At 60.6% G+C, this 26790-nt stretch overlaps 1 protein-coding gene and 1 long non-coding RNA gene across 4 annotated transcripts in view; one reads left to right on the forward strand and one right to left on the reverse strand.

Annotated features, from left to right (window-relative positions):
• Positions 1–24835, reverse strand: part of ZC3H3 (zinc finger CCCH-type containing 3) — a 102254-nt gene extending 77419 nt beyond the window's left edge. For 2 of the 3 annotated variants that reach the window (XM_015146128.3, XM_077944329.1), the window contains exons 1-3: positions 24766–24835; positions 21328–22645; positions 19582–19778 (exon numbers count right to left, since the gene is read on the reverse strand). In XM_015146128.3, the coding sequence (XP_015001614.2) occupies positions 19582–19778; positions 21328–22645; positions 24766–24811 (1561 nt within the window). In that variant the 5' untranslated portion in view covers positions 24812–24835. Of the gene's footprint in view, positions 1–19581; positions 19802–21305; positions 22646–24765 lie in introns of all 3 variants that reach the window. The other variant, XM_077944330.1, reaches the window with a different exon arrangement.
• LOC144330899 (uncharacterized) lies at positions 16027–23568 on the forward strand. The gene is made up of 2 exons (XR_013397519.1): positions 16027–16558; positions 20471–23568. It is a non-coding gene; the product is annotated as an uncharacterized LOC144330899 (long non-coding RNA).
• Positions 24836–26790: the final 1955 nt, after the last annotated feature.

The raw sequence follows: 26790 nt of genomic DNA on the forward strand, positions 1-26790 counted from the left end.
GCTCTCTGTTGTTCCACACTACCTGGTGTTTAATGACAACACTGTCAGCCAGAGATGCAGCACCACCGAAGCCGCCGCCGCGGACTGTCAGAGCCCTATTAAAGGGAAGATTGAGACCCTACTCTTCTTAAAGTCACTCAAGCAACACAAGCTGCTAGTTCCTGTAATTATTGTGCGCGAGCCATCGATCGCACGCCGGCACCTGACCCGCCTGTATGAAATGAGAATAGTTTGCTCTGTGACAGTCGTTATAGATTATGGAGGGTGGGGCTTCCTCCCCTCTTCCCCACAGCTCTACCCAGCCTCAGGTGCAGGGGAAGAAAGGGGGCCTCCCTGCCCTTCACGGCTGGAGGGGACAGTGCAGCATTCACCCAAAAATGGTGAACGCAGGCCTTGGGCAGGGGTGCAGGGGAGCAGGAGGAAACGGGACCAAGCTGGGCCTGTACCCCAGGCCACGCTCCAAGCAGGTGGCGTAGGCTCAGGGTATGCAGGCTGCAGCGAAAGACAGCTGGGCTTGGGCCCGGCCAGGTGTGTGCCACCAGGCGTGCACCCAGCCTCCGTCCCCACTTCACAAAGAAGGGGACTAGGGTCTAGGGCACGTGCTTTGTGAACGATGTTCCCCAAGCTCTCCCCACCGGCCAGCAGCCCCGGCCAGCCTGGAGAGAGCCTGTGTGCCCAGAACCCCAGGCCTGCAGCTCAACCTGCTCCCCGTCTCACCATAAGAGGCACCTGGGACAGGCCCTTCCCAAGGCTGGGAGCTCTGACCGGATTGAGAACGCCTCTTCACCTTGTCTCTGCTTTGATCCCCAGCTCCCGCCTGCCCCGCACCTGAGCTCCCTCCCCAAATCTCCAGGCCCACCTGTGCTCCCTGCCCCACCTGCACACATAGTTACTGGGGGCACCCAGACACTCGAGGGCGGAAGAGCAGCCCCCAGAGGACAGACCTGCTCCGGGCCAGGACAGCAGCTCCAGGCTCTGAGCGAGGCACGGTCAAGTCCCGAGGCCCTGGCCACCACGTCTCAGGGTACTGGACCTGGAGGCGGCCACTCAGCAGAGCCTCAGGTCTCCTGGTCCACAGGGCACCCAGCCCTTCTGCATGAACGCCATGGCCCTGGTGCTGCAAGAGGGGCTGGTGCTGTGGGCCAGCAGGCAGCTCCAGAGCCAGGATGCCTAGTGCAGAGTCAGGCTCCTGTTTGGGGGGACCCCAGTGATTCCACTGGGCAGCCCAGACTGGAAACGGCCTCAGCCTAACCCAGGAAGCCCCAGGCCCTTCCCTCCCAGCCCACCCTTGACCTTCACATGGCTGGGCCTGGTTGGATCCCAAGGTCAGTGGAACAGATCTGGGGCCAAGTGGCTGCCGGGCGGCACGAGGACCCAGCTCCGCCATGTGGCACGGCCTTGTCTCAGGAATCCTCTTCTGCTTCCTCTGAGCACAGCCCAAGAAAGACTCTTTGGAGAGAGTCCTGGCAACACCCTCTACAGAAAGCAGCAGCCCCTGAGAGAAACCGCGTGTCCAACTCAGAAACTGCAGGCTGTCAGGACTCCCCGGCCACATGCTGCTCTCCTCTGGGCCACTCCTGGCCTTTCCTATGGCTGTGGGACAGTGGGCAGGCCGCAGAGGGGAGGTCGTGGGTGCCAGGCACCAGGTGTGCCCTGAGGGCCTCCTCCAGGGCTGGTCTTGGCAGCCACAGCATCGGGGTCAGGCCCACCAAGGCTGGAGATGGTGCGTGGGAGCCACAATCGAAGTCTCAGGGACACCGGCTCGACAGCTTGTGCTCCCTCTGGGACACACAAACATGCAACTGGGGACCCTGAGAAGGCAGCAAGGGGCTGCTGCCCTCAGCCGACCCAACGGGGGCCACAGGGGCAAGGGACAGAGGCTCCCCTGGCCTTGACTGGGGTGGCACCAGCCCGGCCGGCAGCCCATTGCCTTTGAGGGAAGCCCATCCCCTCTCTTCTGGATCCTCCATCCCCAAGCACGGGGCGCAGCCCCAGCGGCAATGCCTGCCTCCCGGCGATGCCTCCCCAGTGCACAGTGAGCAACGGACCCTATGGGGTCTAAGGCCAGGCCAGGGTGCAGCGAGCACTATGCCAGCCTCCCCAGGAAGGTGACTCACCGATCCTCTGAAGGAGAGGAGGGGAGGGGTAGCAGCGAGTGTGCTGACGGCTGACGGGGGCAGTGGGGCGACGGCTGACCGGGGGCAGTGGGGCACAGGGCCAGGCAGGCAGTGGCCCTGCATTTGGGTTAGGGTAGGAGCTGAGGAGGCAGGCTGCAGACAGGTCCCCGACCAGCTCCATTCCCCCTAACTAGACTCCTGGCCAATGCCCTGGGGCTCCAGCCTTCAGGGAGAGCACGGGGAAGGATGGGTGAGAACCACTGGGGCCAGCACCAGCCCTGGCCTTCAGGGCCCCAGACCATGGTGCAGTGGGCGGGACCCGGGGTTGGGAGCTCATCTTTCGGTAAGACGAGCTTATGTGTCTTGAAAGCGCAAAGGTTAAGAATGACTAAGCCTCACATGCCTCATTACCCCAGTCCTGAGCACCCCACGTCACAGCTGCAGAAACAGAGGCTCGGGGTGCACAGAGGCAAGCCCCAAGCGGCGGGCAAGATCTGACCAGTGTGCACGTGTGCTCACACTGGCACCCATGGGAAGGACAGGCAAGCATGCCATGCTGTGTGTGCACATGGGCCACAGTGGCCCACACAGCAGCATGGGGCAAACAGCCCGCCTCACCTTTCATAGCCGCAGGCCCCACGAGCAGGCCACCTGGGGGCAATAGCCTAACCAGACCTCAGGGCAGCCAAGGCCACCACTCCATCCCATGCACAGGACTCATCATGGGCCCAAAGGCTGCACTGCAGGGGACGCGGAACACCCCCACAGTCCAGAGGTACCCTACCCCGTGGGAAGCCACGGCCCAGCACCTCTGAGCCCGACGGTGCCACAGGGGAGCTGCAGCCAGACCGCCAGCCCCATGCCATCCCAACAGACACAAACCACTCCATAGCCTGCCTAGGGCCGCTGCCCAGGCCTGGCAGGACTGGAACAGTACTGCTTGCCCTACCCACCTCCTTCCCACACGAAGGCACAATGGAGCTGGGTGGGCTTCTTCAGGGCCCAAGAAGGGGCCCTGGCAGAAGGCAAGAGCAGTGGGGGTGCCCAGAGCTCTGCAGGGCAGCCCCAGTCCTGGATGCATGGCCAGGGGCCACCATGAGGAAGAGGCAGGTGGGGTCTCCTCCTCAACAGAACAAAGAAGATGCTGAGAGCTCTTTGGCAGGGGACTGACGTCTCCTGGGAGAGGGCAGGTTGGGGGCAGGCTCCCCTGACTTGGGAGGAGGTAAGAGCACCCTTCCCAGGCCACTCCAGCCCTGCATGCGGTGGGAGGGGCAGCTGCAGGCCACCAGGAAGGCCTGGGTGGATGGAGCCGATGGCCAGCTGCCCATCCCAGGCCTCCACACAGCCCTAGTGCTGCTTTGTCCTCCCAGGCCCACACAGTGGGAACCAGCTGGGAAGCACTGGGGTGCAGGTCAGGGATGTGCCCAGATCCCAGCCGGCTGGCACCGCCCTGCTAACAGGGCTGTGGGGCTGAATCTCACAGCGTCCTTCTGCCCCACGGGACAGAACATCTGATTTCCCACTGAGGGCAGCTCATGGCACCCACCAGGGCCCACCCCTGCCCAGGAGCTAGGCCAGGAACTGCCCCCTCCCTGCCCTCATCCTCCAGCCTTGCTGGCTGGGAACCGTGATCTCTGCCCAGCAGCACCCCCCATGGCTGGGTTTCTGGCCCGTCTACCCAGAGAGGGGATCAGGCTTCACAGCGGCAGGTTTCCCACACACACTAACAGCCACACAGGCAGACGGCCCGCCCAGCCCATAGGGCTCTCACTGCGAACAGCTAGCCTGGGACAGGGAAACAGACCCTGGGAGGGGCAAGCCCGGCTCTGCCACAGCCCCTGCCCAGCCCAGAGTGTTCTCAACAAGAAAACCACAGCCACCCCAGGGGCAGCCTGGCTCCTCCCAAGACGCCTTCAATGAGACGAGGCAAGGAGGCTGGAGACACAGGGCGGAGGCACAGGTGGTGGCAATGGCCCAAGGTCACGAGGCTACGGAGCACACCAAGACCCAGGTCGTGAAAGTGGTGATATGTGGGCACAGCCTCGGAAGTCTGAAGGTACTGACCCCACCCTCCACCCACTGGGACCCCCTCCCAGGCCTTTAGGGCTCCTCAAGTCCTGGTGCCCCACTGGCAGGCCCTGCCCCCCAGCACTATGTCCGCCTCTGGGGAGCTCCCAGCAGGGAGGGGGACTGGCTGTGGGCAGGAAGCCCAGGTTGGAGCAGCTCCGGGCCTCCTGTACCTGGGGCATCTGCTACTTATGTTTTCAAAGGGCCCAGAAACAAGCCACACCTGCAACCGTCCAGTGGCACCCGCCAGGGCAGGCAGGAGGTGGGACAGGCACGGAGGACTTCCTGGGAGGCCAGCCCATCCAAGCAGCATCCCCACACCGCCTTACCTCATTCTCACCACCCCACAGCCGTGAGGCCAGGACTCAGCCCCGCCCCCACCAGTGCACCTGTCTGGGGCTCTCAGAGCCTGAGGCCCCCAGAAGGGGTCCCCAGGAAGAACGTAACTCGAGCACCCATGCATCTTTCAGAGGTGCTAGAACAGGAGGGAGGGTTTTTCTGTCCTCCAACCCCCACCCCACCCATGCAGCCCCAGCCTCTGGCCACAGAGGCGGCTCCCATATTGAAAGGAGAGCCAGCATCAATGGGCATGGCTGTCACAGGAGTTCTCCCTGCTGGGGGCTCAGGGGATCCCCACAAAGTGCCCTCTATGGAGGGGTCAGACTAGAAGGGGTATGCCTGCCCAGGTGTGTCTCTGGGGTCCCTCTGCTGCTAGTTACCCTGTAAGTGTGTGGCCCAGTGCTGAGCCCCCTGACACCTGGTCCTCTGCCAGCCTTCCCTCGGAATCCAAGTTTACCTCTGAAATAGAACTGATGACCCGTGGCCTCAGCAGAGCCTGGCTGCTCACTGCAGACGTCATGCTGCTCCTGGGCCACACACAACCCTGTGGGCCGCAGCACCGCACAGCACAGAAGACACCCCGACCTGACGACAGGCCTATTTCCTTCGCCTCATTAAAACTGTATTGGAAGCCAGGCACAGGGGCTCACGCCTGTAATCCCAGCACTTTGGGAGGCTGAGGCTGGAGGATTACCTGAGGTCAGGAGTTCAAGACGAGCTTGGCCAACATGGTGAAACCCCGTCTCTACTAAAAACACAAAAATTAGCCGGATGTGGTGGCATGAGCCTGTAATTCCAGCTACTCAGGAGGCTGAGGTGGGAGAATCTCTTGAACCCAGGAGGTGGAGGTTGCAGTGAGCTGAGATGGTGCCACTGCACACTCCAGCCTAGGGAAGAGAGCAAGACTAAGACTCCGTCAAAAAAAAAAAAAAAACACACACACAAACGTATTGGGCTAAGTGCAGTGGCTCACGCCTGGAATCCCAGCACTTTGGAAGGCCGAGTTAAGCAGATCACCTAAGCCCAGGAATGAAATACAAAAATTAGCCAGGTGTGGTGGCGCACACCTGTAGTCCCAGCTACTTGGAAAGCTAAGGTGGGAGGATCACTTGAGCCCGGGAGGCAGAGGTTGCAGTGAGATGGTGCCCCTGCACTCCAGCCTTGGTGACAGAGCAAGACTCTGTCTCAAAAATACATACATTGCCCTCTGATTTCAGCAAGAGCCCTGACCTGGGTGACTTGGAGCCATCCAGCCTAGCCCGTCACATACACAGAACCTAAGCCCCCTCATCCTGATAGTCCAGGGCCCCTTAGGGGCAGGGGCTAGTGACAGGGGCTAGCGACGGGGCAATCTGCCACACGCCCTGCCCAGAGGTGCCCCAGACTAGGCCTCTTCTCCCTGGAGGAGGTGCTTTCGGTTGTGTTGGCCACCGCTCCCTCGTCAACCAGCACTCTGGTGGGTACCACCTGGCCCCCACACCTCCCACTGCACACAACCCTCCAGGTTTGCTCCACATCCCCGGGGGCTGTAGCAAAGAGACGCACAATGAAACCGAGCTCACCTGCAGCACCAGCGGCTCAGAGCCCGACAGGGGTCCCACAAGAGCAGGCTTCAGAACGCTCCCACCACACCCCTGCAGCTCATGCTTTCCCGACACCCTGTCTGCAAGGTGATCTCAGGGAGGGTGGTGTTTGCAGCCATCCTGGAAGACACTGCCCGCTACAGATGGAGGCCACCTCAGGACAACTGTCACCATTCCTCAAGCACCACCTTGGTGAGCTCCCAGAGGCAGTGGGAGACCACAGCTCAGAATTCCAGGACATCCGTGTGAGGGCCCCTGTCCTCACACAGCTTGGGCAGGCAGACCCTCTGCTGCATTCTAGGAAAGTGGCCACCGCCAGGCTTCATGCCACCAGGAGTGCATTCTCTGCAGGCTGCCCCACCCCTGAATCACCCCGAGATAACGCAGAGGGCAATTGGCGGGAGAAGAGCTGCCACCTCCCGCCACTAACCTGCTGGAGCCAGAGCACACTGAGACGCAGCAACACTCCAGGGCCAACTGAGTCAGAGCGGGGCCGCAGGACAACGGAGAGCGAGCTGGCATGGGCTAGGGTGGGTGAAGGACGGGGCCTCACTACAGGCCTCACGGGGCCATGTCGGGGTACCCAAGGCCACCCAAGCGCCTAGGGCAGCCTGGAGGACTGCCTGGATGCCAGGAGTCTCCCAGACAGAGCTAGCCAGTGGGGGAGGGCGCAGTCCTGGAACAGAAGTCCGTGTTCCCAGGTGGTCCTATCTCTCCAGGGCAGCCTCCCCGTCCCCCAGTGGGCAGGAAGGGCAAGTGTGCCTGGGAGAGACACCGGGCACAGTGCCCCTGCGGTGCCCACAGCCTGTTTTAGGATGGGCCCTGGAGCAACATGGCCGGCACAGAGCAGACCCTGGTGGGCTCTGAGCCTCACTCTCTCTCAGCCCTTCCCACAACTCCAGCAGGTGGGGACACAGTCCCGGAGTCCACAGTTACCAAACAGTCTATGACACCAGGCCCTAGGGGAGAGCTCCCTGGAGGTCTGGGCTAAGGTTCCCAGAGCCCCTGACATGTGCCATGCTCTGCAAGCGCAGGGCAGCCTCGGCACTTCATGCCTGACTGCGCTGGTCAGACACACCTGGCTGAAGGGCCCAGAGCTCCCCGCCAGCCGGTCTGCCTCAAAGAAACCCCAGCTGGGCCATGAGGCCGCGGCCTCAGAGCCGGGCCCCCAAGCCATCACGCTAGCAGCAGGCAAGCCACACAAAGGTGGGTCAAGGAAGGGGCCAACAGCAGCCGGTCCCTGGCCCTGGGGGAGGAGACTGGCCCCTGTGAGCTCCAGGCGCACACCTGACACCTGCACTGGGCAGCACCTTCGAGGCAAAGGGGAGTGAGCTGCGCTGTGCTGCACTGGTGGCTGCCTGGCCCTGGGCTTCAGCTCCCTGGGGGAACGAGAGGAATAGGGAGGGCAGCTGATGCTTCTGCACACAAAACCCCACAGCAGGGGACCTGCCGGCCACGCTCTGTCCCGAGCCCAAGCTCCATGTCCATGCTGCGCAGACCAGCCAGCGGCAGAAGCCACACATGTGCCACGCCAGTCCCTGGCCTGGGTGTAGACCATTGCCAGCCCCCGGATCAAAGGCGCCAGAGGGAGCTTGGGGCCCCTGGGCTGATCTCCGAGACCAGGGATCCGTAACACACACTCAAGCAAACCAACAGACAACTTGACACTTAACATCTAGAAGCTGCTAAGTTTACGGTCATCATATCCAGCTACAGAATCCTCTGAAATTCCATCTGCTCTCTCTGCGAGCCCCGAGGCCCAGGCCACGCACAGTCGCACTTCGCCGTCCAGCCGGGCCAGACGGCCGTGGCAAGTGCTTGGCTTCTTCTGGCCTGGGTGGCACCTCCCAGCAGCGCTTGGCCTGGCCTGAGGCTACCCCAGGAGCTGGTGACAGTGCCAGCCTCCTGCCGAGTGAAAGCTCCTGACAGCAGGGTCGGCACGGCCTTGGACAGCCACGGCAGGCGGACCAGAAAGGAGGGCCCTGAGGGGTGGCAGGTGGCGCAGGCACGGGCATGGCCGCGGTCTCCTCTTCAGGATTCCCGTGGCCATCTAGAAGCCCTGAAGAGAGACATGTGGCCCTGCCCTTTCCAGAACAGCTGGGCCCAGAGACTCTGTGTCCCTCCCAAGGCAGAGCCACCCAAGGGACCCCAGAGCACGGAAAGAAGAGGTCTCAGCTGGGAGCGGGGACAGGAGCGTCCCTGGGGCCCATCCTGAGGGGCTCCTTGCATGTCGCCCTGCTCCCACGAGGACACGGACCAGAGACTGCGGTCACTGGACTCAGCCCTGGAAAGAGGGGGCTCCAATCAAGGGTGCCACAGACAGCCCTGGTCTTCCTGCTATGCCTTCCCATGCACCTCTCTACGGGAAGCACAGCTTGGCCAGCTGGGATTCCACCACTCAGCACACACGCAGGGACCAGGGCTGGCCAATGGTTGCAGCAGATCTGTACCAAGGGACAGGATGGGACAGGAGGACAGGGAATGGGCCAGGCCACGGGAGCAGGCAGTGCCTGTGCACCACTCTCCCAGGAGGTCTCCCCACCCATCTGGATGCCATGCCTGCCACACAACCCCAAGCCTGACGTTCTGCCTGGGCCTGGCACTGTCCCCGCTTCAGTGGCATCAGCCTGCAGCTGGCCCAGAGCCCAGGGTGCTGGCACTGGCGCTGAAGATGTGGGGGACCTGGAGAACCCTCACAGCCACTATAGTTCAAGTCCACGCAGGGCCGCACTGAAACCCATGCTAGGATGCAGGCTGCTGCCCCAGTGGGCCACAGAGGGCACTGACTTCAGTGGGGGTCCAGTGGGAGAGGCCCTGGAGAGACCCTGGCTGGACATTCTCTGTCTGCCATCAGGCAAGAGCCCAGCACCTCCCACCAAGAGTCACACCCATGCCATCAGGGCCTCGCTGGGCTGGCCCACCAGTCACGGTCCCAACATAGCCCCAGAGCTCAGCAGATGCCCAGTGAGCAAGGGCAGGGCCAGCTCTGGAGGATGAGTGGCAGGAAGACCAGGTGTCTGTGGGCAGGAAACACTGGGCTGGGGCTACTTCCTCTCCCAGTACTGCTGCTGGTGCCAAGCAGGAGACCCCTTGGGGAACCAGGACTTCCGGCCCAACAGGACCCCGCCCAGAACATGATCAGACTTGGTGCAGGGGGAAACAACCAGTGGGATCCCAGGGTTCCCAGACGATGCCCAAGTCCACATGGACTCTGACCACACCCAGCTTTGCCACGACCCACCTGTGGCACCACAGCAGGTGCCCTCAGGCAAGGGTCAAGGTGGAGAGACAGAGGAGGCTGGCAGGGGCCACTTATGGGCAGCAGATGGGGCGCAGAAGGCTGCAGCCCCAGCAGGGGCCTACACGGGGGCCCAGCAACATCCTGACCCCATGCGGAGAAGGGGCCAAATCCCAGAAGGCGCAGGCCACACTCATCCCCAGCTGGGAAGCCGCCTCAGTGCCCAGAGCCACACCCACTCCCCAGCCCCTCAACGGGAGGCCAGCTGAGGCTGGCAGAGCCATGCCCCCGTTACTCCAGTGGGAGAACCGAGAGCTGGCGAAAAGACACCGCCAGGAGGCAGGCAGCATAAGCCCTGCTGGCTGTGCCTGGAGACAGACCCCAGAGGCCGGTCACAGGAAGAGCACACGCCGGCAGAGTGGGAAGAGGACCAGGCCAGCAGGGGTGGCCACTGGGACGGCCCTGTGCCATGCCCACCAGTCACCCGAGCACTCGGCAGCATGCCCCTGGCTGCGTGGTGGGGGTTGGCAGGTGATGAGAGAGCCTGTGTCCTGCACCCCAACACCCACTGCCTGGTGGACTCCTGAGAGAGGCCACCAGGGTGAGGGACCCACCCGGGGTGTCCTGCACTTGATTCAAAGTCTGACAAGACATGTGATTAGAGGGACGTGGCAGCCTTGGGCTGGGAGGAGAGGGACAAGAGGACTATCTCAATCCATTCAACAAAAGGACCAGCCCAAGCTGTCCCCAGTCTGGGGACCCAGCGTCCTACGGCAGTGTGAGTTCTGGCTCTCCTGAGAACGCCACCCTGCCCAGGCAGCCCAGATCTTCAGCTTTGCGCCCACAGTGCAGTGCAGCACCACCACGGCACACACGCAACCCCATGCCAGTTCTGTGGAGTAATTAATTAGCACAGCCACAACACACGCAAAACTGGAGGCCTCCGGCATGCCTGATAATTTATGCAAGATTCAAGGATCGCTGTGGCTGCCTTTCCTGAAGCCTAATTCAGCATTTTCTTTTTCCCTTATGAAAGCAGGACTCCAGATCTAACTGCTCTCATGCCCTTTCACGGGGTTCACCACAGTAAAATCGAACAGCCCCGCTGCACACAGCAAGCAATGCTGGATCACACACCCCAGAGGCGCCAGGCAGAGCCTCCCAGGTGGGCAATGCTGGCCCCGCCAGCGCAGCCCAGCTGGAACACCACACCGGGCCACAGCACCCGAAAGCACCGCCCAGCCCCACGGCAAACACCCAGCCCCACGGCAAATGCCCAGCCCCACGGCAAACGCCCAACCCCACGGCAAACGTCCAACCCCACAGCAAACGCTCAGCCCCACGGCAAACACCCAGCCCCACGGCAAACGCCCAACCCCACAGCAAACGCTCAGCCCCACGGCAAACACCCAGCCCCACGGCAAACGCCCAGCCCCACAACAAACACCCAGCCCCACGGCAAACACTCTCGACCCCATTCACAGATACGGAACCGAGCACCAGCAAGGAGAACGGACAGACAGGGCCAAAGTCTCCCGCCAGGCCATGCCCGCATCACGCCTGGGGGCTCATAACCCTGCCTCCTGGCATCCAGCAAAGATCCAAGCCTCCAGCACCGGACACAGGGCTGCTCTCCCGTACCTAGCAGCATGGGGCAGGGTGCCTGCCCCTCACTCTCGCTGGGGCCATGGGAGAGTCTCTGGCCCCTCTGCCCCTGGCACCCTCCCCCACTGCCAAGACACAGTAAGCCCACCCTGGCACCCACCCTGTGGTGCGCCTCGGGCCCTGGGCACTCCTGCCTCCTCAGGAGCCGCCACTCATCTCTGCGCAGGGCAGGGGAGCCATCTTGTTCCTGACCACAGCGCTCCAGCTCCCCACAAGGCTGGGACCCAGACCCGGCCAGCTCACCACAGAAGCCAGGTGGCACTGCCGAGGGGCTGTGGGGCCAGCGCCCACGCCTGGGCCAGGCGGCGACAGAGCCCTCCACGGTCAGGCTTCTGTTCTCAGGCTCTGTGCAGCAGGTCAGGGCTCCACCGATGCCTCACGTCCCAGCCACGGCCAGCCTCCTGGGGAGACCGCCAGGCTCAGAAAGGCCTCCCAGCAGCCTGGCACAGGAGGTTGCAGCTCGGATGGCACAGAAACCAGCCCCTCCGCTGGAGGCCGGGGCTCGAGGCTGGTGGCACCCTGCCCACTTGCTCACTGAGCCTCCGAGTGCGCCGCCAACCTCCACCACCCTGTGCATCTCAAAGGGGGCAGGACAGTGTCGGGGCAGGGAACCCTGCGGCTTTTCCTCCTGGTGGGCAGCCCTCTGCCAGGCCCTCACCCCTCGGTTGCCCACTCAGCATGGTGACTGCCCCGCCTTCCTGCTCAAGGCCTGCCCATGGGGTCTCCTGAAGGAGCGAGGCCCTCCCTTCTGCCCAGGCCCAGTCCTCTGGGAGGGGGCGCCTCACCCACACCAGGAGCTGCCACAGCCTGAGGCTCAAGTGCACACAGGGCAGCCAGGGTGCTGCCCACAGCACCTTCCTACGGACAGGACGGACAATAATCCGGCAATTCCTGCAATACAAAACATGAGGCAGGAGGAAGGAATGCCCACGGTGGCGGGGCGGCTGGGACGCAATCTTAGAGGAGCTGGCCTGGCAGGGTGGACCATGGCCCACCTCACAGACTCCCGAATGAGGGGAGCAAACTGTGTACCCCTAAGGGTGGGGGAGGAGCCTGGCCAGAGGTTGGGCCTGGTTGGAGCTACAGAGGGTCTTCGGTGGGGGCAGGGCCAGTTGAGAGAAAGCAGTTGGGTTTTTCCCATGCACTGGAATCCACAGGCTGCGGGGGTCACTGGGAGAAGCCGCTGGGGACAGAGGCAGAGGGGCCACCACACTTCCAAGCTGGTGCCCGCTCAGTGACATCCCCGTAAGCATCTGTGGCCAAACAGTGCAAAGCCACAGCACGGGCTGGGTGCAGAATCCACCCGGGCCTCTGATGCCAGGGCTGCCTGGCAAACCACCCCTCTCCAAGGTACCGGGAGGCAACACAGAAATGACCACGTGCACAGGGAGGACTCCAGGACACAGGAGGGCCCCAGGACTCAGAGGGGTCCCATGAACAGCCGCCAAGGCAGGCCCTTCCGAGACCCAGCAGTCAGGAGGCAGTGTTCGTGGAAAAGTCGCACCACAGTCAGGGGAGACCCCACAAAGGACTGGGCGGACGGCCAGGGCTCCTGGGAGCTGCCTTTGGCTTTGCCAGGGCTAGAGGGTGAGACCCAGTATCCTCACCCTCTAGCCCATGTGCCTGAGGGACCCCAGCCCCTCAGGTCCCACTCTGGGTCCCGCTCTGGGGCTGGGGGAAGCCACGACAACCACCTGGTGGCAGGGAGGGGCTGAGGGCCAACAGCTCACACGGCGTATCCCTAAGCACTTCCTCAGAGAAACTCGGACGCAGGGAATAGGCATCCAGGCCCCAAAAGACTCACCCGGGTGGGGCAGCCCTGGCACCTGGTGACACCAGAGGAGGGTCCAAGACCCACGCCTGCCCTTTCTGCCAGTGACCTGGGGTGAGTGGAGACTCCACTTCTCGTCTGCGAATGCTGACAGCAGTTCCTCCACACCCTGGGGCCGGCACAGCGAACTGAGGGATGGGTAGGAATCGCCTTTTGTGCAGCAAGCTCTGGGCCAGAGGCAGATGCCTGGCCTGGCACCTGTCAAAGCCTGGGCAGCCAGCAGGCCTCGACCCAGCCTGGTTGTCCACACGAGACCACCATGTAAGCCAGGCCCTTTCTGTCCACCACAGGTGTGCCCAGGACCTGCCAGGCCCACACCCTCACCCAGCACACTGGCAACAAGTCTGGGAAGGTGGCTGCTTCCCAGGCAGGGCCTTGGGCTCATTCCAGGCCATGGGGTAAGGGGGCAGGCCAATGGCATGCATCCACCATCCTGGGTGGGTGAAGCAGAGGGGGCCCTGCCACCCCAGCAGATGACGACACCACTGCCTACCCACCTACCACGACTTTTCCTTGGCATAAAAGAGCAGATGCTTCCATGTGGCTGGTAGGAGTTCCATCACCTCCCGCCACCAAGAAGCTCCTCAGCCTGGGCGCACTGGGGTGGGTGGGAGAGCTGGCCCTCACTCTGGCCTGGCCTGGAGTGTACAGCCTGGACAGCGTTCCTCTGCACAGGCCGGCTAGGCTTAGGGAGTCATGCCTGTCATCCCAGAGTGGCCGAGCACAGCAACGGGCCCCAGGAGGACGTACCACGAAGCTGGCCTCGCATCCCCCGCACCAGAGTGAGGGCCTGGCCACATGGCTCAGCTGTGTGTTCTGTAAACACTGCACACCAAGAGCACTAATTGCCACAGTTACATGAGTGGCAGGCAGGACCCCATGTTCAGACTCCGAAAAGGTTTTCATCTCTTCTGCCCAAATGCCCTCTCCAGCACCGGTCCACCAGAGACCGATCAACCCAGGCAGGTCTCTACTGCAGCCTCCAGCAAAGGCTACTCGCCCAGGCCGCCCTTCTGGGGCTGTCTTATAGCTTCTTTTTTTTTTTTTTTTTTTTTTGAGACAAGGTCTCATTCTGTCACCCAGGCTGCAGTGTGCAGTGGTGCGATCATGGCTCACTAGAGCCTCAACCTCCCAGACCTAAGTGATCCTCTCACCTCAGCCTCCCGAGTAGCTAGGACTCCAGGCATGTGCCACCACGCCCAGGTAATTCTTGCGTTTTTTGTAGAGATGGGGTTTTGCCACTTTGCCCAGGCGGGTCTTGAGCTCCTGGGTTCAAGTAATCACCCGCCTCAGCCTCCCGAAGTGTTGGGATTCCAGGCATGAGCCTCGGCGCCCGGCCAGTGTCTCACATTCTCATCCCCCAGCTGCCAACAGACCCATCCCCAGGAGAAAAGGAAAGGAAGAAACGGAAGGCAAGGGGCACACTGACGGCAGAGGGAGAGACCCCCAGGAATCCCCTGCCCCACCCCAGCCAAGGTCTGACTCCAGGCCCAGAGGACTTCGCAGGGCCAGGAGAGGGCAGGGGAGAAAAGGCACCGAGGAGTCAGACTGGAGCCTTCCTAACAGTCTCAGTCCCCAGGCGTGAGCCGCCACGCTGCTGCTGAACAATGCACTTTTGAATTCAATTAAAGCGATTATCTGTTGTGCCAAATAAATTGTGTACAGCATATATCCTGCGGCACTTTACACCTCCAGGCTCATTATTCCCTAACTGTTTCCTCCTGTTTATGCCTCTCAAATTAAATTGCTGATAATATGCGCCAAAATAAAAAATGAACGCACCTTGTCCCAAGAAAATTGATTCTCCCTTTTCCTGAACTGGCGATGGCCAGGTTTTATATACTCTGTTCTTGGTGATCATTAGTAATTCAATTTTCTTTTTATTAGCCCCCTTATCTGCTGAGCAATATAGTGGCAGGGCTGACCTCTTTCGCACGGGTAAATGTTTAAAATCTTTTCCCTGATTAATTTTGCCAGTTAAGAAAAAGAGGAGAAATGGCCCGGCTCTTAGCCATCACAATGAATAAAGCTTAATGTTGATTGTGATGGAATTTCTAATGCCAGGGAAATTGATTGAACGCGGCAATTACGCTGCAATAGTAACTCAGGGGAGATGGGATCGCTTTCTCCTGGCCGTAGCCTTTTGGTTATTTAAAATAATCCAATTTGCAAGGATAATCATGTATTAGCGTTTTATCTGCCACTTGAAATGAACAAGGGAGTTTCAATACTGGCCCAGCATTAGCAGGTTATTGCTGCAAATTACTTGATATCTGCTTTCTTTCACATAAAGAAGAAATTAGGCGATCAATTACCAAAAAAGGGCGGACAGAGGGGATAGGAGGGGCAAGCACGCCCTCTGCTGGCCACTGGGCCGCACGGCAAGGCTGAAGTGTGGCGGGGGAGGGACGGGGCAGCAGGGCTGCCTGGCAGCTTTCAGAAGCCGGTCCCCAGTGCAGGAGCCCACAGGGCAGTCGTCCCCATCTGGACACTGGGACACTGCCCTCTCCTTGAAGAGGAGAGGTAGAGCTGGAACTAAGCTTTTGCTGGGCAGAAAATGGGGAAAGAAAACTCCAAACAGCCAAACGAAGGAGCAGCCCCACCTGGCGGCCCCACCCACAGCCCACACAACCCCAGCATCCAGGAAGGAACGCCCCGGCCGATGGAGGCCTTGGCCACGCGGGAGGGCTCACTGGCTCACCAGGGCACTGCAGTGTTAAACGAAACAAAGCTGGGCCCAGACCAGAAGCCCACCTGACCAGGGCTGAGGACAGGCAAGCCTCAGTTCTTAGGCAAGCAGGGAGGGAGATGGTGGGCCTTGCGGGAGGGCGCCTCGGGGAGCCACTCACCAGCTTCCCGGGCCCCAGCCTCCCACCTCAGCAGATGCCCCGGCCATGCCCATTGCCCCTGCGGCCAGCTTGGAGTCTTGCAGTGGTTGTCTCTGGGATCAGCTGCCTGAGTGACCAGGCCAAGATGCAGGCTCGGCCTCTCACCTCTGCACACATCGCCATGGGCTCCCTGCCCGCTTGAGAGCGTGTGGACTCTGCTCCTTGGCCTGGCGTCCACAGCCTCGCACACAGGCCCTCCTGACTCACTGCCTGCTCAGGCCTGCCAGACACCCTGGGGCCCTGGACCTTCCCCTCCCAGGGTCCTCCCCTGTCCCTCCCTGGCTTCCCAACGTAACCAGAACCAACCCCCCTTTGCCTCCTGTGGCCTACAAGACCCTTTCCTGGGACCTGGTCCCTCTGCCCCGTTGGCTCCACCCCCTCCAAGCCACACTCCCAGACGGTGAACCGGCCCCACAGCCTCCTCGTGCTCCAGAACCGGCCCCACAGCCTCTTCGTGCTCCAGAACCGGCCCCACAGCCTCCTCGTGCTCCAGAACGCAGCAAGCTCATTCCCACCTCCATCTCAGCCTACAGAGCTGAGCCCTATTCGCTCCTCTCTGCTCAGGTCACCTCCTCAGAGAAGCCCTCCCACTCGCCGACCACCTCTCTGCAGCTGGTCCTGTGCTATCCCCCTGCCTGTTCCTCAGAAGGCATTTTCCACCCAGAAGCACCTTTCTGGCTGATGTACAAGCACTCCGGTGGCTGCCTGTCTCCACCACTGGAAGGCGGCTCCAGCCTCATCATCTCTTCACCTTCACTGCAGTACCCCAGGAGCCAGCAGGCTGCCAGGCACAGTGACTCAACTGTGCTTGCCAGATGGGCCAATGGTGGGTAAGTCAGGGGGACGCCTTCCCCACCCCCACCCCTTCCTCACACAGGACCCTCTCCTCTCACTCCATGCAGTTGTCACACTGGTCTTTTTTTTTTTTTTTTTGAGACAAAATGTCACTCTGTCACCCAGGCTGGAGATCTCCGCTCACTGCAACCTCTGCCTCCTGGGTTCAAGTGATTCTCCTGCCTCAGCCTCCCAAGTAGCTGGGATTAAGGCGCTTGCCACTACGCCCGGCTAATTTTTGTATTTTTAGTAGAGATGGGTTTTGCCATGTTGCCAAGGCTGGTCCTGAACTGCTGACCTCAGGTGATCCGCCCACCTCAGCCTCCCAATGTGCTGGGATTACAGGTGTGAGCCACCACACCCAGCTTCACACTGGTCTTTATGAGTTTGGCTGGGCACAGTGGCTCACACCTGTAATCCCAGCACTTTTTTTTTTTTTTTTTTTTTTGAGACGGAGTCTCGCTCTGTCGCCCAGGCTGGAGTGCAGTGGCGTGATATCGGCTCACTGCAAGCTCCACCTCCCGGGTTCACGCCATTCTCCCGCCTCAGCCTCCGAGTAGCTGGGACTACAGGCGCCCGCCACCACGCCTGGCTAGTTTTTTTGTATTTTTAGTAGAGACGGGGTTTCATCATGTTAGCCAGGATGGTCTCGATCTCCTGACCTCGTGATCCACCCGCCTCGGCCTCCCAAAGTGCTGGGATTACAGGCTTGAGCCACTGCGCCCGGCCAATCCCAGCACTTTAAGAGACTAAGGCAGGAGGATCCCGTGAGCCCAGGAGTTCAAGACCAGCCTAGGCAACAAAGCAAGACCCTGTCCCTACAAAAAAAGTAAAAATTAGCTAGGCGTAGTGACCGGTACCTGCGGTCCCAGCTATTCAGCAGGGTCACTTGAGCCCAGGAGGTTGAGGCTGCAGTGAGCCGTGACTGCACCACCGTACTCCAGCCTGGGAGGCAAGCAGGGCCCTGTTTCTAAAAAATTATTAAAAAAAAAAAAAAAAAAGATGAGATCAATTACACCCTTCCCCCTAGTGAGGCAGGACCGCAGCAGCCCCACAGCCGTGCACTCCGCAATGGTCAGCCGGTGAAGCTGGTGGCCTCCCAAGCCCACACTCCTTCCGAGAGGAGTCCAGGGGGTGCCGAGCAAGGCCCCATCAGCCGGAAGCAGCCTCCCCCATCCCCTGCCTATGCCCCACTCTACTAGAGGCCCGAAGAGGGAGCAGGCCAGGTGAGCAGGGCTGACCCTGCACCGAGTGGGGAGCCTCTCACCCCAACCACCATGCCATCTGTAAGCCTCGGCCTCCTAGGGCTCAGCAGCCCCTCCTGGCCTCCCAGAGCTGGACGCCTCCTCAACCCCTCCTCCCCAGGTGACCAGGGGACACTGCCAACTGTCCAAGCCAACCCTACTATCCACTCCCAGACAAGCCCACGACCTAACCCCCATCCGGCCACCTCACTGTGGCCACCAGGGACCACATGGGTCCCTGCTTGCTCCCTGTCACCAGGATGAAATCCACGTGTTCTGGCATGCAGCAGGTGTCTGCTAATAGGGGACAGCCGACCAGCGCCCCCAGCCTCACTTTCGCCTGCCCCCCCTTCCCCATGCTGCAACACCCGGCTGCATCGCCCCATTCAGTCCTCCATCTGGAACCACACGCCCTGCCCTCCCGTGGCAGCCCCCATATGACTCTTGGCTCTGCCCAGGCCCAGCTCCTTCCACAGTCTTCTGAAGCCTCCCTAGATGATAGTATGCTTGAATGGGTTTCTTTTTTTTTTTTTAGAGAGAGTCTTGTTCTGTCGCCCAGGCTGCAGGCTGGAGTGCAGTGGCGCGATCTCAGCTCACTGCAACCTCCCAGGCTTGAGCAATTCTCCTGCCTCAGCCTCTCGAGTAGCTGGAATTACAGGCATGTGCCGCCATGCCCAGCTAATTTTTGTATTTTTGGTAGAGACGGGGTTTTGCCATGTTGGCCAGGCTGGTCTCAAACTCCTGGCCTCAAGTGATCCTCCCACCTTGGCCTCCCAAGGAGCTGGGATTACAGGCGTGAGCAACCACGCCAGCCTTGGCTAGATTTCTGAGCACCAGTCCCCAGTCGGAGTGCCCAGGTCCAAGCCTGCTCAATCCCCAACACCCCACCTTCTCCAGATGTCACAGACACGAGCTCAGGAAGCCATTGCCCTAACGCACCCAGGGGAGCCACAGAGTCACACGGGACCAGGTGCACACGGACAAACGTGGCTCCACGCTGACCCTTACAGTGTCTGGGGGTGCCACACCCAAGGGCTAGACTCTCACCACATACCCCCAACCACGTGCCCGCCTGGAGGCTGCTCCCCCAGTGTGTCGGCACCATCACCGCAGTGGGGGTCAACCTCAAAGGCGCTACACCCCACAATCTCCAGGCCGGGGCCTTCCCCGGCCGCGACAGGGGCTCAGACCACTTCTCTGCAGGCCGGGACCTTCCCCGACCACCACAGGGGCCCTCAGGAGCTCAGACCACTTCTCTCCAGGCAGGACCGGGTGCACTCAGAGTGGTACGGCGGGAGACCAGACCAATTCTTTCAGGCCGCTCAAAACACTCGCACAGCACCATGTGACACTCAGAAAGGGCAGGGCAGGCAGACCTGCAGCCCCAGCCAGCTGAGCACAGAAGGGCCCTGGAGGAGGCAGAGGCCTGGGGGTGCCCAGCACAGCACAAGTGAGGGCTTCACCCCTGCCTAAGGGCTCAGCAGCTGCCGCCCCTCCTCCCTCAGGAGGGACGCAGCTGGGTCCATACCAAGAGACACACAGAAGAGGCCACAGCGCCTGCCTAGCAGCACATCCCACACCCAGACTGCAGGGCGCAGCACCCGGGCCCTCTCCTCTACCCGCCAGCCCACCACCACCGTCTGCCAGGCAGTGCCCGCCCAGCCAGGGCCTCTAACAGCATAAGGCAGGGAAGGTGCCCATGGCTCCTAACAGGCCAGCAGATCCAGTGCAGGCATGCCCAGCCCCAGTACCCAGCGCCCCTGCTCCCAGCATACCTTCCTTGGTGGTGAGGTGGGCCCGGCTCGGAGGCAGGCGGCACAGTCGGTGCGTGGTGACCTGTACCAGGCCCTTGTTGGGGGTCTTCTTCAGGACAGGGCTGCTCTTCCCCCGGAGGGCCTGTCTCCGCCGGAGGCTGAGATGGCTCTTGGCGGTGGTGGCAGGTGCGGGGCTGCCTTTCTTGTCTCCAGGAAGGCTGTGGAGACAAAATACAGGCAGCTCTCAACAAGCCCTGGGGGTTCTGCCCACCTACCCTTCCTCACCAGGACCCGAGGAGCATGGGAGCAGCTCCTGAAGGCCAGGACCCGGCCACATCGGGTCCTTTCCGGACCCTGCCTCCCTCAACCCATGGCAGCTCTGCCCACCCTCCACAGCCAGGCTGAGGCGGCAGGCTTGGATCCACAATCCCAGATGACCCCAGAACTAGGGCAGGCTACCATGCTCCCAGGGAGAACAGACGGGCCTCAGCACTCTGTCCCCACACACACGTCCACCCCTTCCCCATCTACCCAGGCCAGAGGAGTCCCTGCATGGGGCAAAGGGAAGGGCCAGCATCCCTGAGGAGAGCGGCCACCAGCCCCACGTGGCTTTCCGAGCCCCTCAGTAAGGGGGCAGCTTCTCCGCACTCCCTCTCCACACTTCCTGGACAGAGGGAGCTGCCAGCATGGTTTAGAGCAGAGCTGCCACCAAGAAACAGCCAGGAGTGGGAGCCAGGTGCCCATGTGCCTCAAGACAGCACCTGTCTCGGGGAGCAGGGCCAGAAAGAATGAGCTACACGAGCCAGCGACCTAGACCAGACAGCAGGGGTGTGCAGCAAGGAGGTGCCTTCCAAGACAGTGCGCGCCACTGTGTCTGATGACGAAGGCAGGACCTCCACCCTCTGCCCAGCAGGTGCAGCTGCCACCTTAGCTGCCAACCTGATGGAGTCCCTGAGCCCAGACCAAGCACTGCGCCATGACACCATCTCTCAGTCTCATCACAAGTCCACAAAGGTGGAGGCCGGGAGAGAAGTGTGCCAAGCAAGTGAGTGACTCCGCCTGGCTGCCTAGCCAAGGGGGCCGGGACCTAACACCAATCTGGTCGCCCTGGGACCAGAGGCCAACCGCAGCCTCAGCACTCCGCGAGGCAGGCCACAGAGCCCAAAGCCAGGAACGCCCAAGGAGGCTCCCGCCTACCAGCAGCTCCTGGCCCCCGCCCATCAGCCCAGCAGGAGCAGTCCTCAGCCTGGGGGCCAGCAAAGGCCAGGTCTCAAGCCCTAGCCCTAGACACAGGGCAGGAAGGAAACACCAGACACCCCTGGCAGGGCCCAGAGCCCTGGTCCACCTCCCAGCACAGACCTGTGGCTGGCAGCTCCAGGCCAGGGGCAGACACCTGCTCTCACTGTCTCACCATCCCCCTGGGGACACATGGACCCTGGGCTGGTCCCTGGGAGCTACTCCCCCTGCGCCTGGCCTGGCCCAAAGCCTTCCCTCTGTGAACCCTGTGCAACTGGAATGGAAGCTGCTGTCTCTCACCAGCGGGAGAAAGCATGGGCTTGCCAGCAGCATGAGGGATGGGAAACCTGCCCCCTCACTCTGTGCCCCAGGCTAGCCCAAACCACCACAGCAGCACTTCCTGCCTCATTTCTTGCTGGAAACGTGAACCCAACTGCAGGCAAAGCTCCGAGCTCAGAAGATCCATCGGGGTGCCAAACAAACCCTCCTCACAGCCCCTCACACTCCACCGCAGCCGGCCGAGATGCCCACCTTGTACTGCCCCGCCTCCGGATGATCTTGGTGCGGCTCTTCACTTTGTAAGCCGAAAGTGGGGTCTCCCCAGAGACGGGCTTCAAGCCACTGAGTCCTACGGCTGGCCTGTCCCCCGGCGGGGACCTAGACAGGACTGGGGAGAGCTGGGAGGCATGGTCCTTGCTGCCGGCCTCTGACTGCCAACGGAAGGAGGAAGAGGAGGAGGCAGAGGGGCTGGAGGCCTTCCACTTGTACTTGCTGGGGGCAGACCCTGGCTTGGAGGACGTGGCTGGCTTCCTGGGCTTGGGCTCTGGGTCAGCTATGAGCTGCGGCTTCTCCACCTTGTTTGCCGTGCCAGCAGGGACCTTGCACACATTCTCTGCAGCCACTCTGGGACTGAGGGCCCTCCGAGCAGCCCGGGGACTCTTCGCGGAGGCAGCCACCCATTTGTAGTTGTTTTTCCGGAACTTGTTAGTTCGACAGGTCACAACCAGCGAGGCCTCCCGGGCCTGCCTGGGTCCTGAGGCCAGTCTGGCTGGGCCCACCACTGAGCCTGACGGAACTGGCTGATCTGCGTGGCCAGCATCTACTCTCCTGTCCCCAAGGAGCTGTGGAGCACAGCTGGCCACGGAATGAGAACCCAGCTTCCGGCCGGGGGCCACGCCAGCGCGTGGGGGCAGAGCGGAGGATGGGAAGCTCGCCTTGATGGCAATCACGCTCTCGCTGACTGTCCGGCGGGGCTCCCGGGGGCTGTCGCCCACACTGCCCACTGATTTCACCACCCTGGGCTTACCGGCCTCCTTCTGGCAGACCAGAAGAGGATCTTCCACATTGCAGGTCCCCCTGATTCTTGCTGGTCTCGAGGGCTGCAGCTGTCCCCGAGGGGGCTCACCTTCACCTTCCCGGGGCCTTTGGTCACTCCAGGGGGTGTCCTCATATTCTTCCAAAGAGCCCCGCTGGGCCCCTGAAGCACTGGCAGAGCCAGACTTTGATGGTGGTTTAACTTTGATGACCACGTTCTGACCTTGACTGAGCTGGACCTGTCTCCCAAGGATGTGCTGCTGCGGGACAGGAGCCTGGCCCCCCCGGGCCCCGTGCAACGGCCGCACAGCAGGGTCGGCAGGTGGGTCTGAGGGTCCCGGGGGCCGATTCACGAGGGAGTATTTCTTGCGCCACGAAGGCCCATGGTGTGAGGAGTAGCCCCTCCGGCTTGGACGAGGGTAGCGGGCACTGAAAGCCCTGCCACTGTGGTAAGTGGGTGGCTGCCACCCAGAAGCTGTTGGGGTACCAGGGGCTGGGGCATTGCCATGGAGGGTTTTGTAGTCATCAATTAGACCTGAGAAGACAGAACCACAGGCTCAGTTAGCCAGAGGGTAACCGTAACAATCATGACTACCCTGGAAGGGCATCAGCTGGCAAGATACCCCCAGATCTCATCTCACTTCTGAGCCCCTGCTGGTTTCAGGAGGCACAGCCCCCAGCACCTGGGACTCACTGACAACTCAGTCCGCGTCACCTGGGCCTGTCACTTCTATGAGCCTTTTCTCCAACAGCTCCACTTCAATCCTACTTCCACCTGCTTAACACAAAAATGAACCATGTGGTACAACCCTTATTTGCTGGTCTACTGAGTCCACAGTCCTTTGATGAGAAGTATCACTCAGTCTGAAGAGAATCGCAACGATCCCCTCTGCACTGTTTGAATCAGAGGGGACAAGTCGGCCGCGCAGGCCCTCTGGCTTGCCTACAGATGGAAAGGAGTCACTCCACTAAGGGTAACAGAACTGACACTCCTGAGGACGCCATGCCTGACAACAGGAAAAAAGAATACTAGGAGCAGAGACCATTGCCCTGCCAGACGTCACAGTCTTCCCTGCAGAAGAGGAGAGAGCAATGGGCTAGAGTCCTACTGCAGTAAACTGACACAATCACAGGACTTTCCAAATAAGTCCCTGGATAGCTATCCCGGTGCAGGAGGGCCAGGAACACAAGCAAGGGCAGCAGCAGCCAGGAGTGCTCCGACTCAACCAGCAAACTAGCAGCAGTCAGCCTCCCAGTCATCAGCATTCCCCCACCACAGGCCCTGCCCCTGGGGACACAGAAAGCCATGTCCAGACGTGGTGACACGCCAGAGCAGGTGTGATGGGAGCCCAAGAAGTGTCCCCAAGTGGGAGGCAGTCCACCTGGCCTCTTATCCATACACACTTTCCCAATCCTTAAGTCTTCCCTTTGTGAGAGTAAAAGCAAAAAGGAGTTTTAATTTTTGTTAGTTTTTTTTGTTGGGTTGTTTTTGGCTTTTTATTTGAGATGTTATTTGGCTTTTTTTATTTATTTTATTTGGCTTATCTCTGTTGCCCAGGCTGGAGTGCAGTGGCCCAATCACAGCTCACTGCAGCCGGGACCTCCTGGGCACAAGCGAACCTTCCACCTCTGAGTAGCTGGGACTACAGGCGCAAGCCACCACGCCCATTTCATTTTTAAAAATTTTTCTGTAGAGACGGGGTCTCGTCATGTTGCCCAGGATGGTCTCAAACTCCCGGGCTCAAGCCATCCTCCTGCCATGGCCTCCCAAAGTGCTGGGATTACAGGCGTGGGCCATTGCGTCCGTACATGGATTTTTTTTTTTTTAAGTTTAGAAACACCAATTTGGGTTTTTTAATGTTTAAGTGTGGAAGCTGAAGCCTGTTGAGTCTGCGCCTGAAATGCAAGGGAAGTGTGACTGTTTGGAGAAAAGGGGCATCAAAACTGGGCGTCGAGGCTGGGAGCGGTGGCTCATGCCTGTAATCCCAGCAGTTTGGGAAGCCCAGGTGGGTGGATTACCTGAGGTCGCGAGTTAGAGACCAACCTGGCCAACATGGTGAAACCCCGTCTCTACTCAAAATACAAAAATCAGCCGGGCGTTGTGGCGCATATCTGTAATCCCACCGACTCGGGAGGCTGAGGCAGGAGAATCGCTTGAACCCGGGATGCGGCGGTTGCAGCGAGCCGAGATAGCGTCACTGCACCCTGGCCTGGGTAACAGCAACACTCTGTCTCAAAAAAACAAAACAAACAAAAAAAAAATGGGCGTCAAGAAAAGAACCCGCGTGCGCCCGGAGCCTGCTCTGCCGAAATGACCCATGAACCAGTCCCAGTCCCGCAGTGGGGCGCGGGGAGCGAGGGTGGGCGCCGAGGTGGGGAGGGCCGCCGCCTCCCGCGGGTTACTAAGCGATGGCCCTGCCTCCACCCTCTGCAGCCCCCGCAGGGCCGGCACCGCTCCCTCCACAAAGCTGGAGCCGGGGACTGACCCCGGCCCTGAGCCGGCCCACAAGTCCTGGCGGACCCTACCGTTCCCCACACCAGCCGCCACCAGGAACACGCGGGCGGTGAGCGACCCCTTCGACGAGGCGGACAGAGACCGGCCGCGAGGTGAGGGGGAAAGAAGGGGACTCGCGTCCTGGCCCCGGCCGGACCTACCCTGCAGGAGACGGATCTGCCGCCGTAATATCTCCTTTTCCTCCATCTCCCAAGTCCGCGACGCCCGGCCAAGCCCCCGCGACGTCATCGCTACGCGACCTTTTTGCCGCTGGCGGGGCAGAGCGGGCCGGGGCGGAGCCGCGGGGAGCAGGCCCGGATGTCTGCCGGCCGCAGACGACCCGCCGTCGCCCTGGCAACGGCAGCGAAGAGGCGGAGCCGCGCACGCGCAGAGCGAGGCGGGGACGTCACTAGTGAGCGTCGGGAAGTAGCCTGGTTGCCGCTGGGAAGGGGCGGTTCGGGTGCTGGGAGGCCGCGCGGCCCAGCTTGTGCAGTCCGGGATCGGGTCCCCTTGGGAGACTGGGCGAGGGGCGAGACCTGGGGCTCTCCCAGCCCATACCGCAGTTCCTTCCCACAGTCCCTGCGTTTCATTTCGCCCCAGTTGAGAGTTGGAGGTCTACGGGGGGACCCCATGGGAGAAGGGCCAGTTAACAGTTACTCTTGACCCACGAGGGTCTTTGAAACCTCTTACTGTGGCCAGAGGAGAAGACATCGGAGAGCAAGTTTCCCTGGATAGACATTTTTTTGAGACAGAGTCTCGCTCTGCCGCCCAGGCTGGAGTGCAGTGGCGTGATCTAGGCTCACTGCAAGCTCCGCCTCCCGGGTTCACCATTCTCCTGCCTCAGCCTCCCGAGTAGCTGGGACTACAGGCGCCCGCCACCTCGCCCGGTTAGTTTTTTTGTATTTTTTAGTAGAGACGGGGTTTCACCGTGTTAGCCAGGATGGTCTCGATCTCCTGACCTCGTGATCCGCCCATCTCGGCCTCCCAAAGTGCTGGGATTACAGGCTTGAGCCACCGCGCCCGGCAACATGAAAGTTTTTGGTGCGTCAGTGGAAACATGTACAAGTGCGCAGTTGGTGGGAATGTAAATGGCGCAGCACCGCAGAAGACTATGGAGATTCCACAAAAGGTTAAAAGTAGAACTACCGGATATGAGGGCGATCTGGCTGCGACACCTGTCATCCCACTGATTGCCAGGGTTGATTCGGCTGATCTGGTTGGCTAGGTCAGTGTCCCCTTCCTTCCTCACTGTTTCATGTGCGTCCCTCCCAAAGCTGCGGCTCAATCGAAGGGGACGACTGTACCCAAGAGAGGAGTTGGGCTCCCCTGCTAGAACCTCCAAACAAGCTCTCAAGGTCCATTTGTAGGAGAATGTAGGGTAGTCAAGCTTCCAAGATTCCAGACACATCCAAATGAGGCGCTGCATGTGGCAATCTGCCTTTCTAGGAGAAAACAAAAACGGAACTACCGTATAATCCAGCAACCCTACTTTGCCTATATTCCCAAAAGAATGTAAATCAGAGACTCAAACATATTTGTGCCCCCATGTTCACTGCAGCATTTTTCACAATAGCCAAAAGACAGAAACAACCCAAGTGTCCATGGGTGGATGGAATGATAAACAAAATGTGGTCCATACAAACAATGAAATATTTTTCAGCCTTAAAAAGGAAGGAAATTCGGCCGGGTGCGGTGGCTCACGCCTGTAATCCTAGCACTTTGGGAGGCTGAGGCAGGCGGATCACGAGGTCAGGAGTTGGAGACCAGTGTGGTCAACATGGTGAAACCGCGTCTCTGCTAAAAATACAAAAAATTAGCCGGGGATGGTGGTGCGCACCTGTAGTCCCCGCTACTCAGGAGGCTGAGGCAGAAGAATCACTTGAACCCAGGAGGCGGAGGTTGCAGTGAGCCGAGATCGAGCCACTGCACTCCAACCTGGGTGACAGAGCTAGACTTTGTCTCAAAAAAGAGAAGAAAGAAAAGAAAAAAAGGAAGGAAATTCTAACACAGGATACACCATGGATAAACCTTGAAAACATTATGCTATGTAAAATAAGCCAGTCACAAAAAGACAAATCTTGTGTGATTCCACTTCCATACAGTATCTAGAATACAGATTCCTAGAGACAGAAGGTAGATTAGAGGTTCAGTGGCTGGGATAAGGAGGAATGGAGAAGTGTTGCTTA

This window comes from Macaca mulatta, chromosome 8 (genome assembly GCF_049350105.2).
Source record: "Macaca mulatta isolate MMU2019108-1 chromosome 8, T2T-MMU8v2.0, whole genome shotgun sequence".
NCBI classification, from domain to species: domain Eukaryota; kingdom Metazoa; phylum Chordata; class Mammalia; order Primates; family Cercopithecidae; genus Macaca; species Macaca mulatta.